The sequence below is a fragment of the Heterodontus francisci genome, chromosome 16 (assembly GCF_036365525.1).
Source record: "Heterodontus francisci isolate sHetFra1 chromosome 16, sHetFra1.hap1, whole genome shotgun sequence".
In the NCBI taxonomy this organism is placed as follows: domain Eukaryota; kingdom Metazoa; phylum Chordata; class Chondrichthyes; order Heterodontiformes; family Heterodontidae; genus Heterodontus; species Heterodontus francisci.
In genome coordinates, this window is record NC_090386.1 from 68972755 (window position 1) to 68994226 (window position 21472).

The 21472-nt window shown below is 43.0% G+C and overlaps 1 protein-coding gene across 3 annotated transcripts in view; it reads right to left on the reverse strand.

The window, feature by feature from the left end:
- Positions 1-8882: 8882 nt before the first annotated feature.
- Positions 8883-21472, reverse strand: part of oprl1 (opiate receptor-like 1) — a 44174-nt gene continuing 31584 nt past the window's right edge. Inside the window, exons 1-3 of one of the 3 annotated variants that reach the window (XM_068048814.1) lie at positions 19195-19210; positions 17918-18277; positions 8883-9403 (exon numbers count right to left, since the gene is read on the reverse strand). In XM_068048814.1, coding sequence (XP_067904915.1) covers positions 8883-9403; positions 17918-18263 — 867 coding nt within the window. In that variant the 5' untranslated portion in view covers positions 18264-18277; positions 19195-19210. Of the gene's footprint in view, positions 9404-17917; positions 18278-18630; positions 18654-19194; positions 19211-21472 lie in introns of those variants that run through there. The other 2 variants (XM_068048813.1, XM_068048812.1) reach the window with 2 other exon arrangements.

The window sequence follows — 21472 nt, forward strand, 5'->3', positions numbered from 1 at the left end:
CACTATAGGAAGGATGTGATTGCACTGAAGAGCGTGCAGAGGAGATTCAACAGGATGTTGCCTGGACTGGAGCATTTCAGCTATGGAGAGACTGGATAGGCTAGGTTTGTTTGCCTTAGAGCAGAGAAGGCTGAGGGGGAACCTGATTGAGGTGTACAAAATTATGAGGGGCATATATAGGGTAGGTAGGAGGAAACCTTTTCCTTTAGTGGAGGTGTCAATAATCAGGGGCATAGATTTAAGGCAAGGGGCAGGAGGTTTAGAAGGGATTTGAGAAAAAGAGGGTGGTTGGAATCTGGAACGCAGTGCCTGAAGAGGTGGTAGAGGCAGGAACCCTTACAACATTTAAGAAGTATTTAGATGAGCACTTGAAATGCCATAGCATACAAGGCTACGGGCCAAGTGGTGGAAAATGGGACTGGAATAGATAGGTGCTTGATGGCCGGCATGGACACGATGGGCCGAAGGGCCTGTTTCTGTGCTGTTTAACTCAATGACTCTATGAGATGAGGAGCACAGTTGGAGAACCTCTCCAGGAAAGTTCCACCTAGTGATATTATGATCCACAGTACATGATGTTTTGAAGACCATTCATGAGTTGATTGGTAACACAGTAGGAACAGCTATCAACAACAACTTATATTTATATAGTGCCATTAATGTAATAAAGCATTCCAAGGCACTTCACAGGAACATTATAAAGCAAAATTTGACACCAAGCCACCTAATGAGATATTAGAACCGATGACCAAAAAGATGTAGGCTTTAAGAAGTGTCTTAAAGGAGGAAAGAGAGTTGGATAAGTTTAGGGAGCGAATGTCAGAGCCTAGGGCCTTGGCAGCTGAAGGCATATCCACCAATGATGGAGTGATTGAAATCAGGATGCTCAAGAGGCCTGAATAAGAGGAGCACAGATAATTTGGTGGGTTGTGGAGCTGGAGTTGATTATAGAGATAGATCACGGAGAGATTTAAAGCAGCAGCCTACGAGTCTCCACACCAGGAGATTAGGAAGTGGTAAAGACCTCGGCCTGCAGTAGCAGCAGAAGTACAGAGAGAAATGAGCCAATCCCCTACCTCTGGGGAGGTGACCAGAGAAGCATCTGAAAACATGCAACCCCCATAGGTGAAATAGATTTTATATATATAAATATGTATCTGTATATTATAGTATAAATGGAATTGATCTGACACTCTTGTTGAAGGGCTCACCAAAGATCTCAATTTTTAGACAATACCTCCTGCCCTGTTGATTACTGGGATTTTCCAGCTCTGGTCAGTGCCTTGAAATCATAGAAGAAAGTAATCATACATGAGAATTAAATGGACTGAAGTGTCAATTTGATGCTCCATTTAACTGGTGCATAACAGGCAGTTGAGAAGCAAAAATAAATGCATTAACAGGAGGTCTGTGTAATAATGTGCATTAGAAATATTTAATTCCAGAACCAAGTTTAGGAGAGTGTATGCATCAAGAATTACTTCAGAGGAATTATTAGTAGTTCCTAGAATTATAGAATGGTTACAGCACAGAAGGAGACCATTTGGCCTATCATGTCCATGTTGGCTCTCTGCAAGGGCAACTCAGCTAGTCCTACTCCCCTGCACTTTCCCCAAAGCCCTGCAAACTGAAATGCTGTAACCTGCAAGGCTACGAACTAGGTGCTGGAAGGTGGGATTAGAATGGGCGGCTAGATTTTTCAGTTGGCACAGACACAATGGGCTGAATGGCCTCCTTCTGTGTCGTAACTTTTCCATGATTCTATGGTTCTGTGCAGATTCTTATCCATTTCCCTCTGAAAGCCACAATTGAATATGCCTCCACCACACTCTCAGGCAATGCATTCCAGAGCCTAACCATTTGCTGTGTGAAAATGTTTTTCCTCATGTCAGCATTGGTCCTGTAAACAATCACCTTATACGGGTGTCCTTTGGTTCTTGAACCATCCACCAATGGGAACAGTTCTCCTTATCTACTCTGTCATGATTTTGAACAGCTCTACCAAAGTTCCTCTCAACTATCTCTTCTCTAAGGACAACAATCCCAGCTTCTACAATTTATCCATGTAACTGAAATCCCTCATCCCTGGAACCATTCTTGCAAATCTTTTCTGCACCCTCTCTAGAACCTCCACATTCTTCCTAAAGTGCAGTGCTCAGAATTGGATGCAATACTCCAGTTGAGGCCAAACCAGTGTTTTAAAAAGGCTCATTAGAACTTCCTTGTTTTTATACTCTATGCCACTATTTATAAAGCCTAGGAACCCATATGCCATTTTAACCACTTTCTGAACCTGCCCTACCACCTTCAACGATTTGTGTACACATACCCCAGGCCTCTCTGTTCCTGCACCCCCTTTAGAATTATACCTTTTAGTTTCTATTGCCTTTCCTCATTCTTCCTGCCAAAATATATCACTTCATACTTCTCTGCATTAAATTGCATCTGCCATGTATCTGTCCATTCCACCAACCTGATTATATCCTCTTGAAGTCTATCACTATCCTCCTCACTGTTCACAATACTTCCAAGTTTTGTGTCATCTACAAATTTTGAAATTGTGCTCTGTACACCCAAGCGTAAGTCATTAATATATATGAAGAAAAGCAGCGGTCCTTGAACTGACCCCGGGGAACCCCACTGCATACCTTCCTCCCGTCCGAAAAACAACCATTCACCACTCGCCGGCATTGACTCGATGGGCCGAATAGCCTCTTTCTATGCTGTCAATGACTCTATGACTCTACTCTCTGTTTCCTGTCACTCAACCAACTTCGTATTCACGCTGCCACTGTCCCTTTCATTCCAAGGGCTTCAATTTTGCCAGCAAGCTTATTATGTGGCACTATATCAAAAATCTTCTGGAAGTCTGTGTACACTACATTAACTGCATTCCCTCTCTGTTACAGAATCACAGAATTGTTGCAGCGCAGAAGGAGGACATTTGGCCCATTGTGTCTGCACTAGCTCTCGGAAAGAGCGATTCGCTCAGTTCCATTCCCCCGCCTTCTCCCTATAACCCTGCACATTCTTCCTATTCATAGAACTGTCCAATTCCCTTTTGAATGCTTCAGTTGAACCTGCCTCCATCACTTTCTCAGGCAGTGCATTCAGGACCTTAACCACTCGCTGCGTGAAAAAGTTTTTCCTCATGTCACTTTTGCTTCTCTTACCAAATACTTTAAATCTGTGCCCTTTCATTCTTGATCCTTTCATGAGTGCGAACAGTTTCTTTTTATCTAATCTATCCAGATCCCTCATGATTCTGAACACCTACATCAATCCTCATCATTGCCTCATCAGAAAACTCAATTAGGTTAGTCAAATACCATTTGCCTTTAACAAACACATGCTGTCTTTCCTAAATTAGTCCACACTTGTGCAAGTGACTGTCAATTTTGTCCTGAATTATCGTTTCTAAATGCTTTCCTACCACCAAGTTAAACTAACTGGTCTATAGGTGCTGTTTTTATCCCTACACTCTTTATTGAACAAGGGTGTAATATCTGCAATTCTCCAGTTCTCTGGCACCACTCCTGTATCTAAGTAGGATTGGAAGATTATGGCCAGTGTCTCTGCAATTTCCTCTTTTATTTCCATCAGTATCCTCAGATGCATCCCATCTGGTTCTGGTTATTTATCAATTTTAAGTACAGCCAGCCTTTCCAATACCTCCTCTTTATCAGTTTTTAGCCCATCCATGTCTCATCTATCTTCTTTTCCACTGTGACTGGCAGCATCTTCTTCCTTGGTAAAGACAGATACAAAATACTCATTTAGTACCTCAGCCATATCCTCTGCCTTCATGCGTAGATCCTTTTTTGGTCCCTAACTGGCCCCACCATCCTCTTACTACCTTTGTACTATTTATGTGCCTTTAAAAGACTTTTTGATTCCATTTAATATTAGCTGCCAGTCTTTTCCCATACTCTCTCTTTGCCTCTCTTATTTCCTTTTTCACCTCTCCTCTGAACTTTCTATATTCAGCCTGGCTCTCACTTGTATTAGCAACCTGACATTTGTCATACACACCCTTTTTCTGTTTCTTCTTACTGTCTATCATTCTTGTCACCAAGGGAGCTCTGGCTTTAGTTGTCCTGCCTTCCTCCTCGTGGACATCTACAGTGACTGTATCCCAACCATCTCCTCTTTAAAAGCAGCCTATTGTTCTGTTACAGTTTTGCCTACCAATCTTTTATTCCAATTTATCTGTTTTCATCCCACTGAAATTGGCCTCCTCTAATTAAGTATTTTTACTGTAAATTGCTCCTTGTCCTTTTCCACAGCTAACCTAAAGCTTATGATACTATGATGACTGTTCCCTAAATGTTCCCCTACTTACACTTCATTCCCCAGCAATGCCTCCTTCCTCATTGGGCCCATAAGGAACTGATTAAGAAAATTCTCCTGAACACAATTTCCCTGCAAATCTGCTCCTTTATATCTTTCCCACTAGTTGGTGGTCAATAGAATGCAACCAGTAGTGTAATGGTACCTCCATTGTTTCTTAAGTATAATCAAATAGATTCTGTCCTCGACCCCTTCAGGACCTCCTCACTCTCCTGCTCTGTGATATTCTCCTTAATCAATACCACGCACCCCCCCACCACCCCGCCCACCCCCTCTCCCCCTTCCATATCTTTCCCAAACACTTTGTATTCAGGAATATTTAGTACCCAGTCTTGCCCTTTTTTCAGCCATGTCTCTGTTATCACTACAACAACGTATCCCCATGTGGTTATTTGTGCCTGCAACTCACCAGCCTTATTTACCATGCTTTGTGCATTTACATGCATGCAAATTAAAGCTAGTTGTGACTTTATTGCATTCCCTCTTACTCTAACCCCACCTAATACCTTACTATTTCTTAGTCTGGTGCAATCTATCTCTCCTAATCCTTTGTGCATCTTGGTTTTCATTTCTAATGCTACATCCTAGTTTCCGTCTGCCTGCCAAAGTAGCTTAAACCCTCCTTAACAGCACCAGCAAACCACCCCATGAGGGCATTAGTCCTGTTTCTGCTGAGGTGCAATCCGTCCAGCCTGTATAGGTCCCATCTCCCTCAGAACCAGTTCCAATGTCCTTCCTCCTGCACCATCTCTCCAGCTACACATTCATCTACTCTATACTCCTATTTCTATACTCACTAGTGCATGGCACCAGGAGTAATCCGGAAATTACTATATTTGAGGTCCCGCTTGCTAGTCTCTTTCCTAGCTCCCTAAATTCTACCTGCTGAACCTCATCCCTCTTTCTACCTATGTCACAGGTACTGATATGGACAATTAACTCTGGCTGTTCACGCCAACCCCCACCCCACCCTCCCCCCCACCCTGCCATTGGAATATTCTGCAGTCACTCAGTGACATCCTTGACCCTAACATCAGGGTGGCAATGTACCATCCTGGATTCACATTTGCAGCCGCAGAAATGCCTGTGAGTTCCCCTAACTACTAAATTCCCTATCAATATTGCTTTCCCAATCTTCCTCCTGCCCCCTGTACAGCTGAGCCACCCATGGTGCCTGATCTTGGCTTTGGTTGTACTCCCCAAATGAACCATCACTCTCACCAGTATTCAGAACTGAATACCAGTTGGAAGCAGCACAGTGGCGCAGTGGTTAGCACCGCAGCCTCACAGCTCCAGCGACCCGGGTTCAATTCTGGGTACTGCCTGTGTGGAGTTTGCAAGTTCTCCCTGTGTCTGTGTGGGTTTTCGCCGGGTACTCCGGTTTCCTCCCACCACCAAAAGACTTGCAGGTTGATAGGTAAATTGGCCATTATAAATTGCCCCTAGTATAGTTAGGTGGTAGGAAAATATAGGGACAGGTGGGGATGTGGTAGGAATATGGGATTAGTGTAGGATTAGTATAAATGGGTGGTTGATGGTCAGCACAGACTCGGTGGGCTGAAGGGCCTGATTCAGTGCTGTATCTCTAAAAAATAAATACCTGCCTGGTCCTCTTTGACTGCTGGCAGTGACCCATTTCCTCTCTGCCTTCATACCCTTAAGCTGCATGGTGACCACATCCAGAAACATCTATCCACATAGTTCTCAGTCTTGTGGAAGTACCACAGTGATGCCAGCTGCTGCTCAAGCTCCTATACCTGATGACACTTCCTACACATGTAGTTGTTCAGGACATGTTAAGTGTACTGGAGTTCCCATATGGAACAGGATATGAAGTCCACAGGACTGAGATGCCCTGCCATGCCTCTATTGTTTAGAGTAACTAAACTTAACAGAAATAAACTAAAGACTTTTTAAAGATTTATATAAAAACTAACTTCCCTTGTATTCATCTCACTTTTAGTTTTTTTTAACTTCACCTCCTGATGCTCATGCTCACCCTTCTCCGATGCTCCGCCCCAAAACTCCTTCAGGTCTGCTGCTTTTATCTGTTGGCCTCCAGCACGGTTTTCCCTCAGGCTCACTCTCTCAGATTTCTGTTGATTCCCCACCCCCACTTTAACCTGTGGTCTCCAGCACTGTTTTCCCTCAGGCTCACTCTCTTGGATACCCGCTGACTTGCTGCCACCACTTTTACCTTTTGGTTTCCAGCACTGTTTTCCTCAGGCTTAGGCTCAGGAGTGTTGTAAACAATCTAATGGATGGGATAAACAGTAATAGAACTGATAGTCATTGTCAAATTTCTTTACTCTGTTTTGTTGTTTTTATACGAATCGATGGCCCCATCCTGTGAATGAATAAAAAAAAACTACCCTCTTCCACTCCAAATTGTGACGCAGTTTATTGGATTCAGGAGAGGCAGCTCTCAGCTCTTGACCCAGTACTATTGGAGGTAATTTTAACCTAACGCATTCTGTGGAAAACTGACATGATCAGATTGGATGCCTATTTTATATGGTGCCTGATTTTTCTTTCTATTGACTTCAGTTTGGCATACAGGGCAGTGTGCCTGTTTTGTCTAGCAGCAGGAACTAAGGATTTCCGGTAGTTCATGGTACCATAACAGGAGAAATTATGACTTCTTTGCTTATTTGTGTTTCTACTGAAGCCATATCACATTAGGGTCTCAAAGGCCCATCTGGAGAGGATGTCTGCAACTTCATCAAATTAAAAGCAATCTTTTGTTGTGCACCTATTGTTCTGAGAATTTTGAATGAACAATATCCTTCATGCACATAGAATGAGTTTTACTAAGGTATTAACTGTGTCAAATAATATGAATTAACAGTATGTTATTTATAATTTCCATTTATTGTTTCAGGAGACAAACATTGCAATTAACTTTCCACATTAGCACATTTTTATTTTAATGCAGCATAAAATGTTGACAACACCAAATATTTGGAATATCCTAGTTATATGTATAAGCCTTAGCTTTAATTTGAACACTTACATACATCTAGTGAAAAAAAATTTCTTTAACTGAATTTTTCTTCAATTAACATGTAAATACAGTTAAATTACAGGTGAATAAGACAATACTTATATAATTATTTACACAAAATGTTTTTACATTAAAAGTAATTTGAAATGTTTTGCCACGATAATATGCTATATAAATGCAAGCATTATTATGAACATGTATATATATATTCTTCGAAAGGAACTATAGCAAAGATCCTTTAAAACAAGGTAAGCACTTAAGAACATGACTGCAGAAAAAAATGTCAACTGCTGTCCATGAGTGAATGATAGCCTGAGTGATTATGATCTTAAAACTATGCTGTGCAATGTCAGAGCACAAATGTTTAATGTGTTCAGATACCAGTTTTGAATCTGCTCTTTCAGTGCTGATGTTAACCTATGAAAATGGGGAAGCACCTTTGGTGAAAGAGCAGAGAGATACATTGATATGAATTTGTTCAGCATTAATTTGCAGATCTCACAGAGTGATTTCAAACCCCATGTGTGCACTTGCTGCATATTAGAAATTCTATCAAAACGTTTAGAACATATTCAGTTCTCAAAAACATCTGCTTCAGCTTATATATGTGTTAAATTGGAAACTGGTAAAAATCAATAATATGGCTCACAATATGGGCGATCATAATGTAAGGACCAAAAATCCCATTAGTCTAAAATGGAAACAGCCACAAATAAAGTTAGAAAGCAAATATTTTTGCATGCTATTGCCTAAGTACGGGCCAATAAGCAGCAATATTTCAGCTTATGCCTGCAATAGGTTTTATTACAATCAAATGGATATTTTGGAACTTTGATATGGATAACTAATTTTAACAAGCAGAAGTCTGTTTTGTCCTTACCACTTGGTTATTTGACCTCAGTAGCATGCATCCAAAAATATTCAATGTTTTGTAAGATTACTCTGTGCTTACAGTCAAAAAGCTCCTAACTGCAATAATGAAGCTTACAAAAAGTGCTTTACATTCAGTCACAAAAGGCAGATATTAATACTATTAATTTTGTGGTGAAATAATCACAATTACTCAAATGATGAAAGGAATAAATATTTCACTAACATGCAATAATACATTTATCATCAAATAAGCATTAATATATTTGGCACAATTAAATTACTGCTTTTTGTGTAGACAAATATTACTGTAGCTTAAACAGTTGCTTAACCCTTCATACTTTTTCAGTGGGGGTGCTAGCCTTCTCTGGAAAACTGACTTGGATTAACCTGCATGGAATTTTTTATTTTCTTACAGTAATGCATGTTTCAGATTCTGACTTATTACCCATGAAGATAACTTTTCACTAATTGAGTTTGCTCATTTTAAAATAAACAGCATTTGATTTATTGAAACCAGGAATGGTTTCATTTTATTCATTTTAAAAATGCAACAAAAGTGTTTATTTTCAAAGGTCTATATAATTTGAGTCAGCTCCACATTTAAGTTAATTTTATTCTTCTGCAGGCCAGTAGCCGAATGAGTCTCTACTTCTAGTCATGCAACATTTTCACTGCCATCTGTATTCTTACATGAGTAAGCAACACCTTTTGTGATACTTCTCATCCCGTTTGACACCTTAAGTTCTTTTTTAAAAGTGGAGGGAAAGCAAAACTCTTTAAAGCACCTTTTAAAGTTTTCATCCAGAAAGGCATAAAGAACAGGGTTGAGGCTGCTATTGGCATATCCAAGAGCAACACAAAAATACCAGCTTGGCATAATTGCCATAATTTCATGATTACAGACAGCTTGCACTAAGACTAGAATATGGATTGGGGTCCAACAGATGACGAAGACTGCAACAACCACTAAGACCATTCTTGTGATTCTACGCAAGTTCCTGTCCTTCTCTTTTGATCCAGAAAGCACACGCACACTTCTCAACCGCCTAAGCATTAATGTGTAGCAAACTGTTATGATAGCAACCGGAATAACGAAGGAAAAAAGAAACACAGCTATTTCAATTGTGGGCTTCCAGTAACTGTGGGGCTGAGGATGAACCAAAAGGCATTCAATTTCTGGAACAAAAGAAACAGAAAGCAAGTTAAGACATGTTAACATCTGAATATTTGTAATTTTTGCTGCAATGATCCTGCACATTTTTGTACTACAGGTTGTTCCCCTGTGGCATTGCACATGAGGACATGAATATAATGGGCCCCCCGGAGACAGGTTAGGAGGCAGGGGGGGGCCCCATAAAATTGCAGCAGGAGGTGGGAGGCTGGAGGTGGGAGGCTGGGGGCAGAGGGCCCATCGCCTTCCTGTCACAACGCAATTAAGTCGGGGACGGGATCGGCTGACATTCCCGCCCAGAGGCCAATCGAGGATCTTAAGAGTCCTATTACCAGCCACTTAAGGGCTTCTTCCCGCTGCCGCTGGGATTGCGCCAGTGGCGGGGGGGCCTCCCCCATGCGGGGGGGGGGGGGGTCACCCAGTAAAATGAGGCATATTAGAAATTCTATTGGGATGCAGACTTATTTGGGGGGGTGGGGCTCCTCAGTAGGCAATCTGTGGCTCATGGAGGGCCCCTGCCAGCAAACAACCCACCTCCCGCATTGCCGAGGCATGCTGGTCTGGCCTGGCGACCCCACCTCACTTACCTCAGGTTCAGGTCTCCAGCACTGGGCCTAGCAGCACTGCCAATACTACTAAGCTGCCAGCCCTCTGATTGGCCAGCAGCTCTTGGAGGCAGGATCCCTGTCTTTAAAGGGACAGGGATCGATGCCAGGCTGTTAATTGCCTGGGCATCATAGAATCGCGCTGGGGAGGCTCCGAATGGCAGATGCGGGATTCTCACTGCCTTTTCAGGAGCTCTGCTGGCTCCACAAAATTCAGCCCTAGGACTCAAGTTGAAGTATAATCTTCAGATGTAATGTGGTTAGAGGGCAAGAGATAACTGGATCAAGAAGTGCAGATTTTATTCAATACCCATTTTAAAGTCATGGGCTGCAAAATTCAGCTCCATGGCCCCCATATTTTCAGTACTATGGGTGTTGTTTCGCATCCACTTCTGGTGCGGCTGCCCCAACGCAATTTTGGATATGTTGGTAGCACAGGCAATAGAAGCATGCACCAGAGTATGCAGAGTGATGTCAGTCAGCGAGTAACACTGATTTGACTCTAGCACTGCCATTTTCAACATCAGCTGTCCAGCTAACATCCTCTCTTAACCATGGACAGCGGAACATATGTTCCACAGCAGGAAGGACGACCCCCCACCCCCCACCAACTCTATTTAAAGGGATCATCAACAACTTTCAAGTAAGTTACTGATTGATTTCTACTGGCTGCTGAGTTGGTAGAAGTGCTTGATGGTTTGTACTGTCATTTAAAGTTGAAGTCTACCGGGAGTGGTTTGGCATATAGTGAAGGTCTTGGTTCTGACTTCAAGGGTTCTGCTCGACCACTTACTCCCAGTCATGGGCGCTGCAGTTTCCATTCCCCTCGGCCTGCAGCATGACAGTGAGAGTCAGCAGAGGCAACATTAAGGACAAGCTGCTCAAAGAGGGAGTTGGGGGAAGGGGGAGAAAAGCTCTCAACAAGAGGCCATATCCACCAGGGTCTTCAGGAAGCAATTGTCTGACCTCAACTGCAGCGAGGAACAGTTCATTAGATGCCTCCATTTCACTAAGGGGGTTTCCACTGAAATCTGCCACGTGTTGCAGGCAGACCTGCAGCCTTAGAGCAGGGCGAGAATGGCACTGCCAGTGGCTGTGAAGATGACTGTGGCATAAACTTTGTCACGTTGGGCTCCTTTCAGGCCGGAACAGGGGGCATCTCCTGCAAAATCTCACAGTTCACTGCACACTGTTGTATAAGGAAGGTGTCTGGCACACTGTATGAGAAGAGAGGGGAATGCATTGCCTTCCGAGTGTGCATGTGGCTTCACCGGGATAGTAACGTTCCCCATGGTGCAGGGTGCCACTGATTGCACACATGTTGCTTTGTGGGCACCACATCTAAACTCAGAGAAGTATCAGAACTGAAAAGAGTTCCACTCCCTCAATGTGAAGCTGATGTGCGACCATGCTCAGCACATCAGGCAGATCAATGCATGCTATCCTGACAGCAGTCATATTGCGCCAGCCCACTGTGCCAGCATTTTTGGGCCCCATGAGAAACTAGACGGTGGCTACTGGATGACAAGCATTATCTACTGGCCTAAAAGCAAAATACTGCGGATGCTGGAAACCTGAAATAAAAACAAGAAATGCAGGAACCACTCAGCAGGTCTCGCAGCATCTGTGGAAAGAGAAGCAGAGTTAACGTTTCGGATCAGTGACACTGGCACTTCTCTGACACTTCCCTTCCCTTCCTCGACTTCTCTGTCTCCATCTCTGGGGATAGGTTGTCTATTAATATCCATTATAAGCCCACCGACTCCCACAGCTATCTCGACTACGCTTCTTCACACCCTACCTCCTGTAAGGACTCCATTCCATTCTCCCAGTTTCTCCGTCTTCGACGCATCTGCTCTGATGATGCTACCTTCCATGACGGTGCTTCTGGTATGACCTCCTTTTTCCTCAACAGAGGATTCCCCCCCACTGTTGTTGACAGGGCCCTCAAACGTGTCCGGCCCATTCCCTGTACCTCTGCCCTCAACCCTTCCCCTCCCTCTCAGAACCGTGACAGGGTTCCCCTTGTCCTCACTTTCCACCCCATCGGCCTCCATATCCAAAGGATCATCCTCCGCCATTTCCGCCACCTCCAGCGTGATGCCACTACCAAAGGCATCTTCCCCTCCCTTCTCCTGTCAGCATTCCGAAGGGATCATTCCCTCCGCAACACCCTGGTCCACTCCTCCATTACCCCCACCACCTCGTCCCCGTCCCATGGCACCTTCCCCTGCAATCGCAGGAGTTGTAATACCTGCTCATTTACCTCCTCTCTCCTCACTATCCCAGGCCTCTTTCAGGTGAAGCAGCGATTTACTTGTACTTCTTTCAATGTAGTATACTGTATTCGCTGCTCACAATGTGGTCTCCTCTACATTGGGGAGACCAAGCGCAGACTGGGTGACCGCTTTGCGGAACACCTCCGCTCAGTCCGCAAGCAGGACACTGAGCTTCCGGTTGCTTGCCATTTCAACACTCCCCCCTGCTCTCATGCTCACATCTCTGTCCTGGGATTGCTGCAGTGTTCCAGTGAACATCAACGCAAGCTCGAGGAACAGCATCTCATCTACCGATTAGGCACACTACAGCCTGCCGGACTGAACATTGAGTTCAATAATTTCAGAGCATGACAGCCCCCCATTGTACTTTCATTTTTAGTTGGTTTTTCTTTTTTTCTTTTTTACATTTTTTACAACCTTTTTTTGCACTTATTTCATTTCATCTTAGTTTATTCAGTTTGCTTACCCACTGTTTTTTTTCATGTTTGCACTTGCTGCTATTCAATATTCAGTCCGTTAACACCTTTTCTGTACTAATGTTTTGTCTTTCAACACACCATTAACATATTGTTTGCCTTTGCTCCATGACCTTTTGGTCAGCTATGTGGCCTTGTCCAATCTACACCTTCTCCTTTGTTATCTCTTGCCCCACCCCCACCTCACTTGCTTATAACCTGTGACATTTTTAATATTTGTCAGTTCCGAAGAAGGGTCACTGACCCGAAATGTTAACTCTGCCTCTCTTTCCACAGATACTGCCAGACCTGCTGAGTGGTTCCAGCATTTCTTGTTTTTATTATCGACTGGCCACCTGGCTCATAACTCTGGTGCACAATCCATGTGCACTTGGTCAGTGTGCGTATAACAAGAGCCATACTGCCACATGGAATGTTATCGAACAGATGATTTTGCATTCTTCAGCATCACTTCTGGTGCCTGGACAGCTCTGGAGGAGCCCTGCAGTACTTTCTAGAGGGCACTGCATGATTAGTTGTGGTTTGCTGCAACCTGTATAACCTCAGCATCATGACAGCAGAGCCCTCACTGCTAGCTATACATCAAGCAGCCGAGGAGGAGCAACAGGAGGAGCAGGAGAAAGGAAGGAGGCAACCAACACATTCCCTTTTCGACTGGGCTGTCCGTGATCAACTTATCCGACTCTGGTACTAAGGACACAACCTCAATTCTTCATTCTACAATAATCCCACACCTTACCTTCCTCTGTCCCTGACCATTTCAGCGCCCTTGTTCCCACAGAGCAATCATTCCAAACTAGCTTTATCAAACAAACCATCCAATATTCCATACAAAAGTCAACTAATCACCCTTGTGCATACCCTTAGTTCTTGTCTTCCATGTGCCTTTGTCTGGCCTAGTGCTCCTATGCATTGCGACCTTAGTGGCTACAGCATGGCTGGCAGAAGACTGCTGACTTTTGGGGGAGGAGACTGCAAATGGCCTTGAACTGTCTTCAGATTGCACCACTGCAGCATGGGTGACAGTGGTCTGGGTTGGCTGGCAGACAGGTAACAGCAGAGACACTGGCAGAGTGGCAGTGGAGGGAGGACGAGACTTGTAAACTTGAGAAAGGACAGCAGGTTTGTGCTCCACGGAGCCAATCCCCAGGGGCGGTGCCTCAGGAATCCTAGTAATGAGTTGGAGGACAGATTGCTGGACTGCTTTGAGACTCTGCAACCTCTTTGAATACTGGTATCTGCAGCCATGAAGGCAACAATCTGTGCTTGCATGGCAAATTGCCGCACCTGCATGGGCTTAGTCTGAGTTCCCACTGCAGCACTCAGGCGTTGGGTGGTTTCTGCTTGTGCAGCAATGGAAACCGAGATATCGGCCATCAGATGCTGTGTCATGGTCGAGTCCACAAATGTGTTAATGGAACTGGCCACCATTTCCATGTTGGAAAGGTTGGGCTCCAAGCTCTGTGCAAAATCATGTGTAAGGATGGTGCCAGACTCCTCTATGCTCCTTGACAGTGACAGCAGGCCTTCTGCCAGGCCCGCCAATGCACCCTTCATTTCTGTGTGCCTACCCATTAGGCTTTTGCTGTACACAGTCCAACTGAAGTCCTCATCTGAGTCATCTACAGCAGAACCCATCTGCAACTTTATCCTCTGGTGAGCTGGTATCCATGCTACCCATTTCTTCTGACCTGGCTGCAGGCCATTTGTGTCCAGTGACTCACCACATGCAGACCCCACCTCTATGCTAACCTTTAAAGTACGCACAGTGCCAGTATCTGATCTCATGGCTGCATGTATGAGATTGAATGATGGTATTTCATCATCATCATTCTCTTCTTCCTCTTGCACAACATGCTCCTGCACTATTGCCTGGCCAGTTGCAGTTTTTGGGTAGGAGAAAGGATCAAGGGTAAGGTTGCAGTGAGGTTAAGGGGTCAAAGCAAGAGATGCATGCTTACATCATTAGCAGCTTGTAAATCAGAAGAGATTGTGGGATATGGAGGATGTGAGATGTGAGAAGGAGGATTAGATATGAGCAGACCATCATTTTTGATGCTTTCAGCCCCGCCACTGGCCATGGCCTCAGTCATGGCTGCTAGAATAATGGCGAGCACCGTCTCCTCCATGCAGCCATGTCTGTCCCTGGCCGGTTAGTTGCTGCTGCCTGCAAAAGTGAAGGAAGTGCGTCAGTGAGTGTGGTGCAATGTATTTGGGTGATGTGACTGTAATGGTTGACTAGCTGGCAGTGTCTGCAAGCTGTGAGATGTGGGTATGAGGCTTGCAGTAGTGCTAAGTGTGTGAGGGTGAGCTGAAGCTATGAATGTGAAGTATGTGTCATTGTTACGACCAGGTGAGAAAGAGGTCGAGGGTTCCCTTTCAGCCTTCACCTGGTATTACTATAACAGGGTTTAATTTTTAAACACACTGTTTTTAGCGTCCCCTTGGTGAATCCTTGTTCACCACTTCCAAATTATAAGGCAAAGAAATCAGCGTATACACAGGTTTTCTTAGGTTTAAAGAAGAAAGATTGAAATTGATTAAACTTAACCTCTAATTTGGTTAACGCCTATGGATGCACATCGTGCCCATGCTAGCATGCATACCCTACACACGAATGCAAATAGGGACAGAAAAGAGAAGAAAAATAAAGTGGAAAAGTTTCAGGAAATCTCTGAAGAGGGTTTTTTTGTTACTGTGCTGTGAGCTCGCTGTAGAGTTCTTGATTGTAGGCAGGTCTTGCTTTTCGTTGGGGCTCAGTAGTCTTCTTATACCTTGTTCAATGTAGGAGACTTTTCTCTCTTGGTTCATGTGTCTTCAGTGGGTTTTTGGAGTGAGAAAGAGATGGGAGCAGACAGGCAGACAGGGGGTTTTCTTCAGTCCAGCAGCATTCAGCTTTTCTGCAGATTCTCAGTTCAAGACTGTACAATTCAGAAAAAAACCCAGACTGCCAAGCAAGTTAGTCATGTGACTAACTGGTTTGACCACATCTGTTTGTGGATTGTATTGGAGTAGGGGATAGCTCCTTTGTTCCAAACACTGTCTGTTAATATGCAAAAATGTCTTCCCAGCCAGGGGCCTGGCAATCCCTTGTCACAGGCCTTCTCTTCTTCCCAGCAACAATTTGAAATTTAATGTCCATGTGGCGAAATTACTGTGCCTCAGCATTGGCAGGTGGGGGCCTACATGGCAGTCATATTTGATAGAAATTGTTAGTAGGTGAGTGATAGGTATGTGGTACATTGCACAGGCTAGCAGTGCAGTTGGTGGAATATGGCATTTCAAAATGCATTCACTCTCCATGACCACTGGTGTGAGGTCACTGGATTTCTTTTGGAACTGCATCCAGCTCCTCAGGGCTACACTGTTGACATTGACCTGCATGGCAATCTGCTCCCATTGTCTTCTCAGAGATTGTCTGGAGGGTCTCCCTGCCCTTTAGATAGAGGACTTCTCTTCTCCTGTCCACCTCCTGCATCCAGGCTTCCAGAGCTGCATCCAAGAACTTTGGAACTTGCTCTCTGCCATGTTTTGCTACTCCTTTGTTTTTATCAGGTCAAACTGACTTCTAGAATGACTTCCAGCACCTGTTTCAGCCAAAATACACCTGCCTTTTAAGAGGTGCAGGCTGGCTTTAATTAGTACAGGCGAGCTTGAACTCATGCTAGCCTTTCGAAATTTTGCGCCCCCTATTCAGCCCTGGCTGCACACGGCAATCATTGCAATAAGCAGGCAATATGAAATTTGCAAAACTGCCTGTATCAGAAGCAAAGGCGGGGGTCAATCACGCTTTGCGATCCTTGCGCTCATTTTTGGTGCTTTGTTAATTTTGCTCCCACTCATTCTGTTCTTATTTTTATATGCATTATAATTCCTTTATCCATATTTGCCACGGAAACTGCCAATGTAACTTGTTATACCGTAACTATACTCCCGTGCTAGTGGCTCAGTGAGTTTGTTTATTGAGTCGTTGACCTATATCAACCAGGAGGTTCCTCAGTTCGATTTAAGAGTTTGTTCTGAGTTAGTTGACCTTGTCCAGTAGAAATACTATAATTAGTCTGTATCGGCATTCAAATTAAGAAGTGGAAAGGTGGCTAGAGTTTCTACTCCTGATCACTATCCAAGTGACATTTGTCAGAACTGCACATGTGTGGATGCTGCAGGAAGACAGAATCATGCTTGACTAAGATGCCACTGAGGTAAATAAAATAGATTGCTCAAACACAATGTCAAGACTTGCAAATGCAGAATGCCCACATAGGCACAATACTAGAGGTATAAAACCACATCCCAGCAAGGTCTCTGTGTTTTTAAGGAATAAATGCATTGGAATGGAAAAACGATTGGTGAGAAAAGAAAAAATAACACACCGGAAACAGTGATTGAATAAAAAACAAAGTTTGTACTTGTCTTTGTCTTTGACTTTTGTGAGGATTATAATATAACCTCCCCCAAGATCATATATTTGATCAAATAAAATCTTTATAATGGAGCCTGCATGTAGCCAGTAGTAAATACAGGATTACTCTGTGGCATTGATATGTTAAAAACTTTCCAGGTCAGTGCAAAAAAAGAAGACAAGTATCAAGTCTCGTACTTGATCAACACCATTTGTCAATAATTTAAATATTTTTATTTGGCAGCCTTTTTAACTTTTTTTGTACACTCCACGGTGTTAGTGGTGGAATTATTTTTTCATTTGAAGCGCCCAGTGTCAGCATTAAGCACCCTCAGGCCAAAAATAGCACAGGTTAGCAGCATTATAATTTTCTGTCCCTGGTGCCCCATCAATGTGCCTTAATCTCAATCCCGAAAGAGCACCTGTTACTGAATGAATGTGTTATTTCCACTTTCCAAACATTTTTTCTGTTGACCATGCCATACTGGGTTGGGACTACCCAAAATCACTTCATGTTGGGTCGTTATAACCAACAGAGAGAGGAGACTTCCATCCCAATAGCGGACTTTGATTTGTACCAAAGTCTATGAGGTGAGAAAGATTGCTGGATTCACCAGCAATGAACTGTTACTGATGGAACAATAAAAGCACATATACCATCGGCAATGCCAATTAAGAGGTACTGTTTCTTTTATATGACATATATTTGATAGTATATGATAAATATAATATAAAGCAATACTTTGTTGTGACTTACCATTGTTTTCCATGTCAGCCGATCCCATAATCATTGCTGGTATTCCAATCACAGAAGCAAGTACCCAGATGCACACATTGACAACCTTTGCATTGAAAGGGGTTCTTATATCTAATGCTTTAACAGGGTGACAGACGGCTATGTACCGATCAACGCTCATCACTGTCAGAGTAAAGATGCTGGTGAACATGTTGTAATAGTCAATTGATATCGCTAATTTACAGAGTATATTTCCAAAAGGCCAGAATCCCAGGAGAGTATCAGTTGCTTGGAAAGGTAACGTGATTAATTCTAATGCATCTGCAAGTGCTAGATTGAAAATATAGATGTTTGTTGCTGTCTTCATCTTTGTATATCTGAAAGAAATGGACCTTATGAAAGTCACTGAGCTTTATTTGGAATTTAAACAACACAACTGAAAAAAAAATCAGATGTATACATCATACTTATCAAGATACTGAAACTTCTCTTTTATAAATATACAATATAGAGGGGGTAATTTTCACTTTATCACTAATCTGGCTGAGCTGATTGACAAGCCATTACAGAACCCAATCAATTTTCATTCCATTGTATTTGTGAAAATTACCCACGAGTATTGTTTCACATAGAGAGCTGTCGGTCACTGGAGTAATCCTCTTGCTATTGTACTTTGTTGACCCTTAGCGAAAACATGGTCCCTCACTTGGTTTTCTACACCTGCTACAATGTACTTGAGTAAACTACAACATAATGATTGTACTGATAAATCATCTTTCTGTAAACATATTGATGACTCTTAAGTAATAACTTTTTTCAGCCTTATGATTCAAAATCAAAGAAACTATAGCACAGAAAGGATCTATGTCAATGATAGCTCTTCTAGTGGACCTATCCTAATCCCATTTCCCTGTCCTTTGTCCTATATACTTGTATGTTCTTTTTCAAATACTTAGTTCAGTTCTTCTAGTGATAATCCTCAGTCTATGCAAAGATTTGTAGGATAATACAGTTAGATTATATGGAGGACCTAGCATGCCAACAAGTTTTGGTCTGACAGCAATTTATATCTAGAAATTCAACTTGGCCTGGATTAACAGCAAGTGAATCATCAAATGACAGCAGTTTTCAGTGGAGGACCAAATAGCATGATATGTATTGTAAAATTTTGTACAAACTGAAAGGGTCAAAATGTACACAACATAATTATTTAATAGTTTGCCTTAGTATAAAAGACTTTGAACAGCTATCCTCTGCATTGTGTTGAAACTTGCAAAATGATACACCATTCAGTATTCTTATTCCATAAAAAACTAATATACCTCAATAGGATTGCAAACCAGTTATCATTGCAGTAAAACTGTGCCCATTAAAATTCAAATCGTCGTTGAAGAAAATACATTTTTATTAGTTCATGAATACTGAAAGATGAGACAAATGAGGCAAATTATAGTTTGCTGTGTAACTGTAATAAGTTGTTAAAGATGAAAGTAAATATATCTAAATACTGTTCTAAAACTGGAATTATGAAACCCACTAATTTGTTTACTGTGGTTGGTAATTTTTTTCCCATTGTACTTTTTATAATCATACCCAGAAATGGCAAACTGGAGTAAAATAAATACATAAAATCAGTCAAATGAAATAAATTAATTCAATTTTATATAACATACAATGATGTAAAATACAAACATGTGTATGTGTAAAATGGGGAAACACATGATTAGTTTCACGAGAAAGTATGGGTTCATAATCTATGATTAGGGCCAGTGGAAACCTTCCAGGAAAATTTTTAAACTCTGAAGAAATAATGAATTAATTTTCAGGATCACATTGTCACTCCAAAATGTATTTTCACATTGTGAAAATTGATACACTTTACCTTAACAATAAAAGCACTTAAATAATTACAGACATATTCATTTAGTCGTTTGGTAGTACAGAACTTGAGTATTGCTGAAAATAGAGACATGTCGTTGAAGCTTTCCATCTTGCACTCATCAGGACGATACGCAAGAATAACCAATGTAAGGGAAAACAACAACTTATACTGCATGAGAAGAGAGTGCTGATGGGTTGGCAAGTGAACTCTGATTGGTAGAGGCGTCGCGATGAAGAATGCACTAGTTTACGGTGACCGACAGTTAACTGTCAGGCTTTGTTTGAAATTTAAACCAGGCAGCTTGGCTCTGATTGGTCAAGGTGTTACCCAAAGGAATGAAACAGAGAATGGCTGTCAATTATTTTGGTCAGCTGAAAAAGGCGCAATGTTTGTACATATTCTTTCTGTCTGCAAAGAACAGTGTCCAGTGTATTAATATATGTAGCTTCCAGTACGCGCAAATGTGCCACACAGTGAGCCCCATTGACAATATTAAATTGGTTGCCAGCGTAGTTCTTTGCACACTGTGGATTATTTAGCAAATGTTCAATCACAGAATCATATCTAATGTTTAGGAGGCCTCCAGCGTTTGAGGTCGTGGTGGGGGGCCCGGAAAATTCGTCCAGGAGAGGCCCACCATGATCCCCGATGCTGAGAAAGCCCCGCCGCATTTTACTGGTGGCGGCGAGGCCTTGGTGCGACCCTCCCCCGCCTCTGAGTGGCAGGAGCTACATTTAAATATGTTAATAAAGGTTAATGCATGCAAATAAACATAGCTGGTCCTGAAAACCGTCCCACACCAATATTCCAGCTGCCGGCCGCAACTCATGCGCCGTCAGAAGTCCATTCGGAATTCCAAGGCATGACACTGGTGGGGAGGGGAGAGAGTGAAAATTTCAGGGCAGGGGACAGGGGGGAGTGATGAAAACCACTCCGACTGGTTATGGGGATGGTGGGAAGGGGTTTAGGGTCAAATGGAATAAAGTTCAGGGGGAAAAGTTGTGAGTGGAAAATCACTTTTTTGGGGGAGATAGGACAAAAATCAACTGATTATTCATGGGGGGTTTGTGGGAGAGGGGATTGGAAATGTTAATAAAATTTTATTTATTTCGAGATACAGCACTGAAACAGGCCCTTCAGCCCACTAAGTCTGTGCTAACCAACAACTACCCATTTATACATTAATCCCATATTCCCACCATTCTCCTACCACCTACCTACACTAGGAGCAATTACCTATCAACCTGCAAGTCTTTGGCTGTGGGAGGAAACCGGAGCACCCGGAGGAAACCCACACGGTCACAGGGAGAACTTGCAAACTCTGCACAAGCAGTACCCAGAACTGAACCCGGGTGGCTGGAGCTGTGAGGCTGCAGTGCTAACCACTGTGCCACTGTGCCGCCCTATTGCACTATTATTTCACTTTTATTTCACTTTTTTACAACCCTGTCTCTTTAAACATTTAAACGGCTCTGAAGGGCTTTAAGCCATTTAAAAATGGTGCCGGTGCCTGCATGGCAGTGCCGGACGCTGTTGCTGGGGACGAACGGCCGCCCCCTCTATGTCATCAGGGGCGGCCGCTCCGCTCCCTCCATTTAAATGAGCCGCTGCATGAAATATCACAGGGGTTCAAGCGTCAGTGCATCTGCACCTGAAGACTGCCGACTTTAAAGCACGTCGCCGCAATGTAGGGC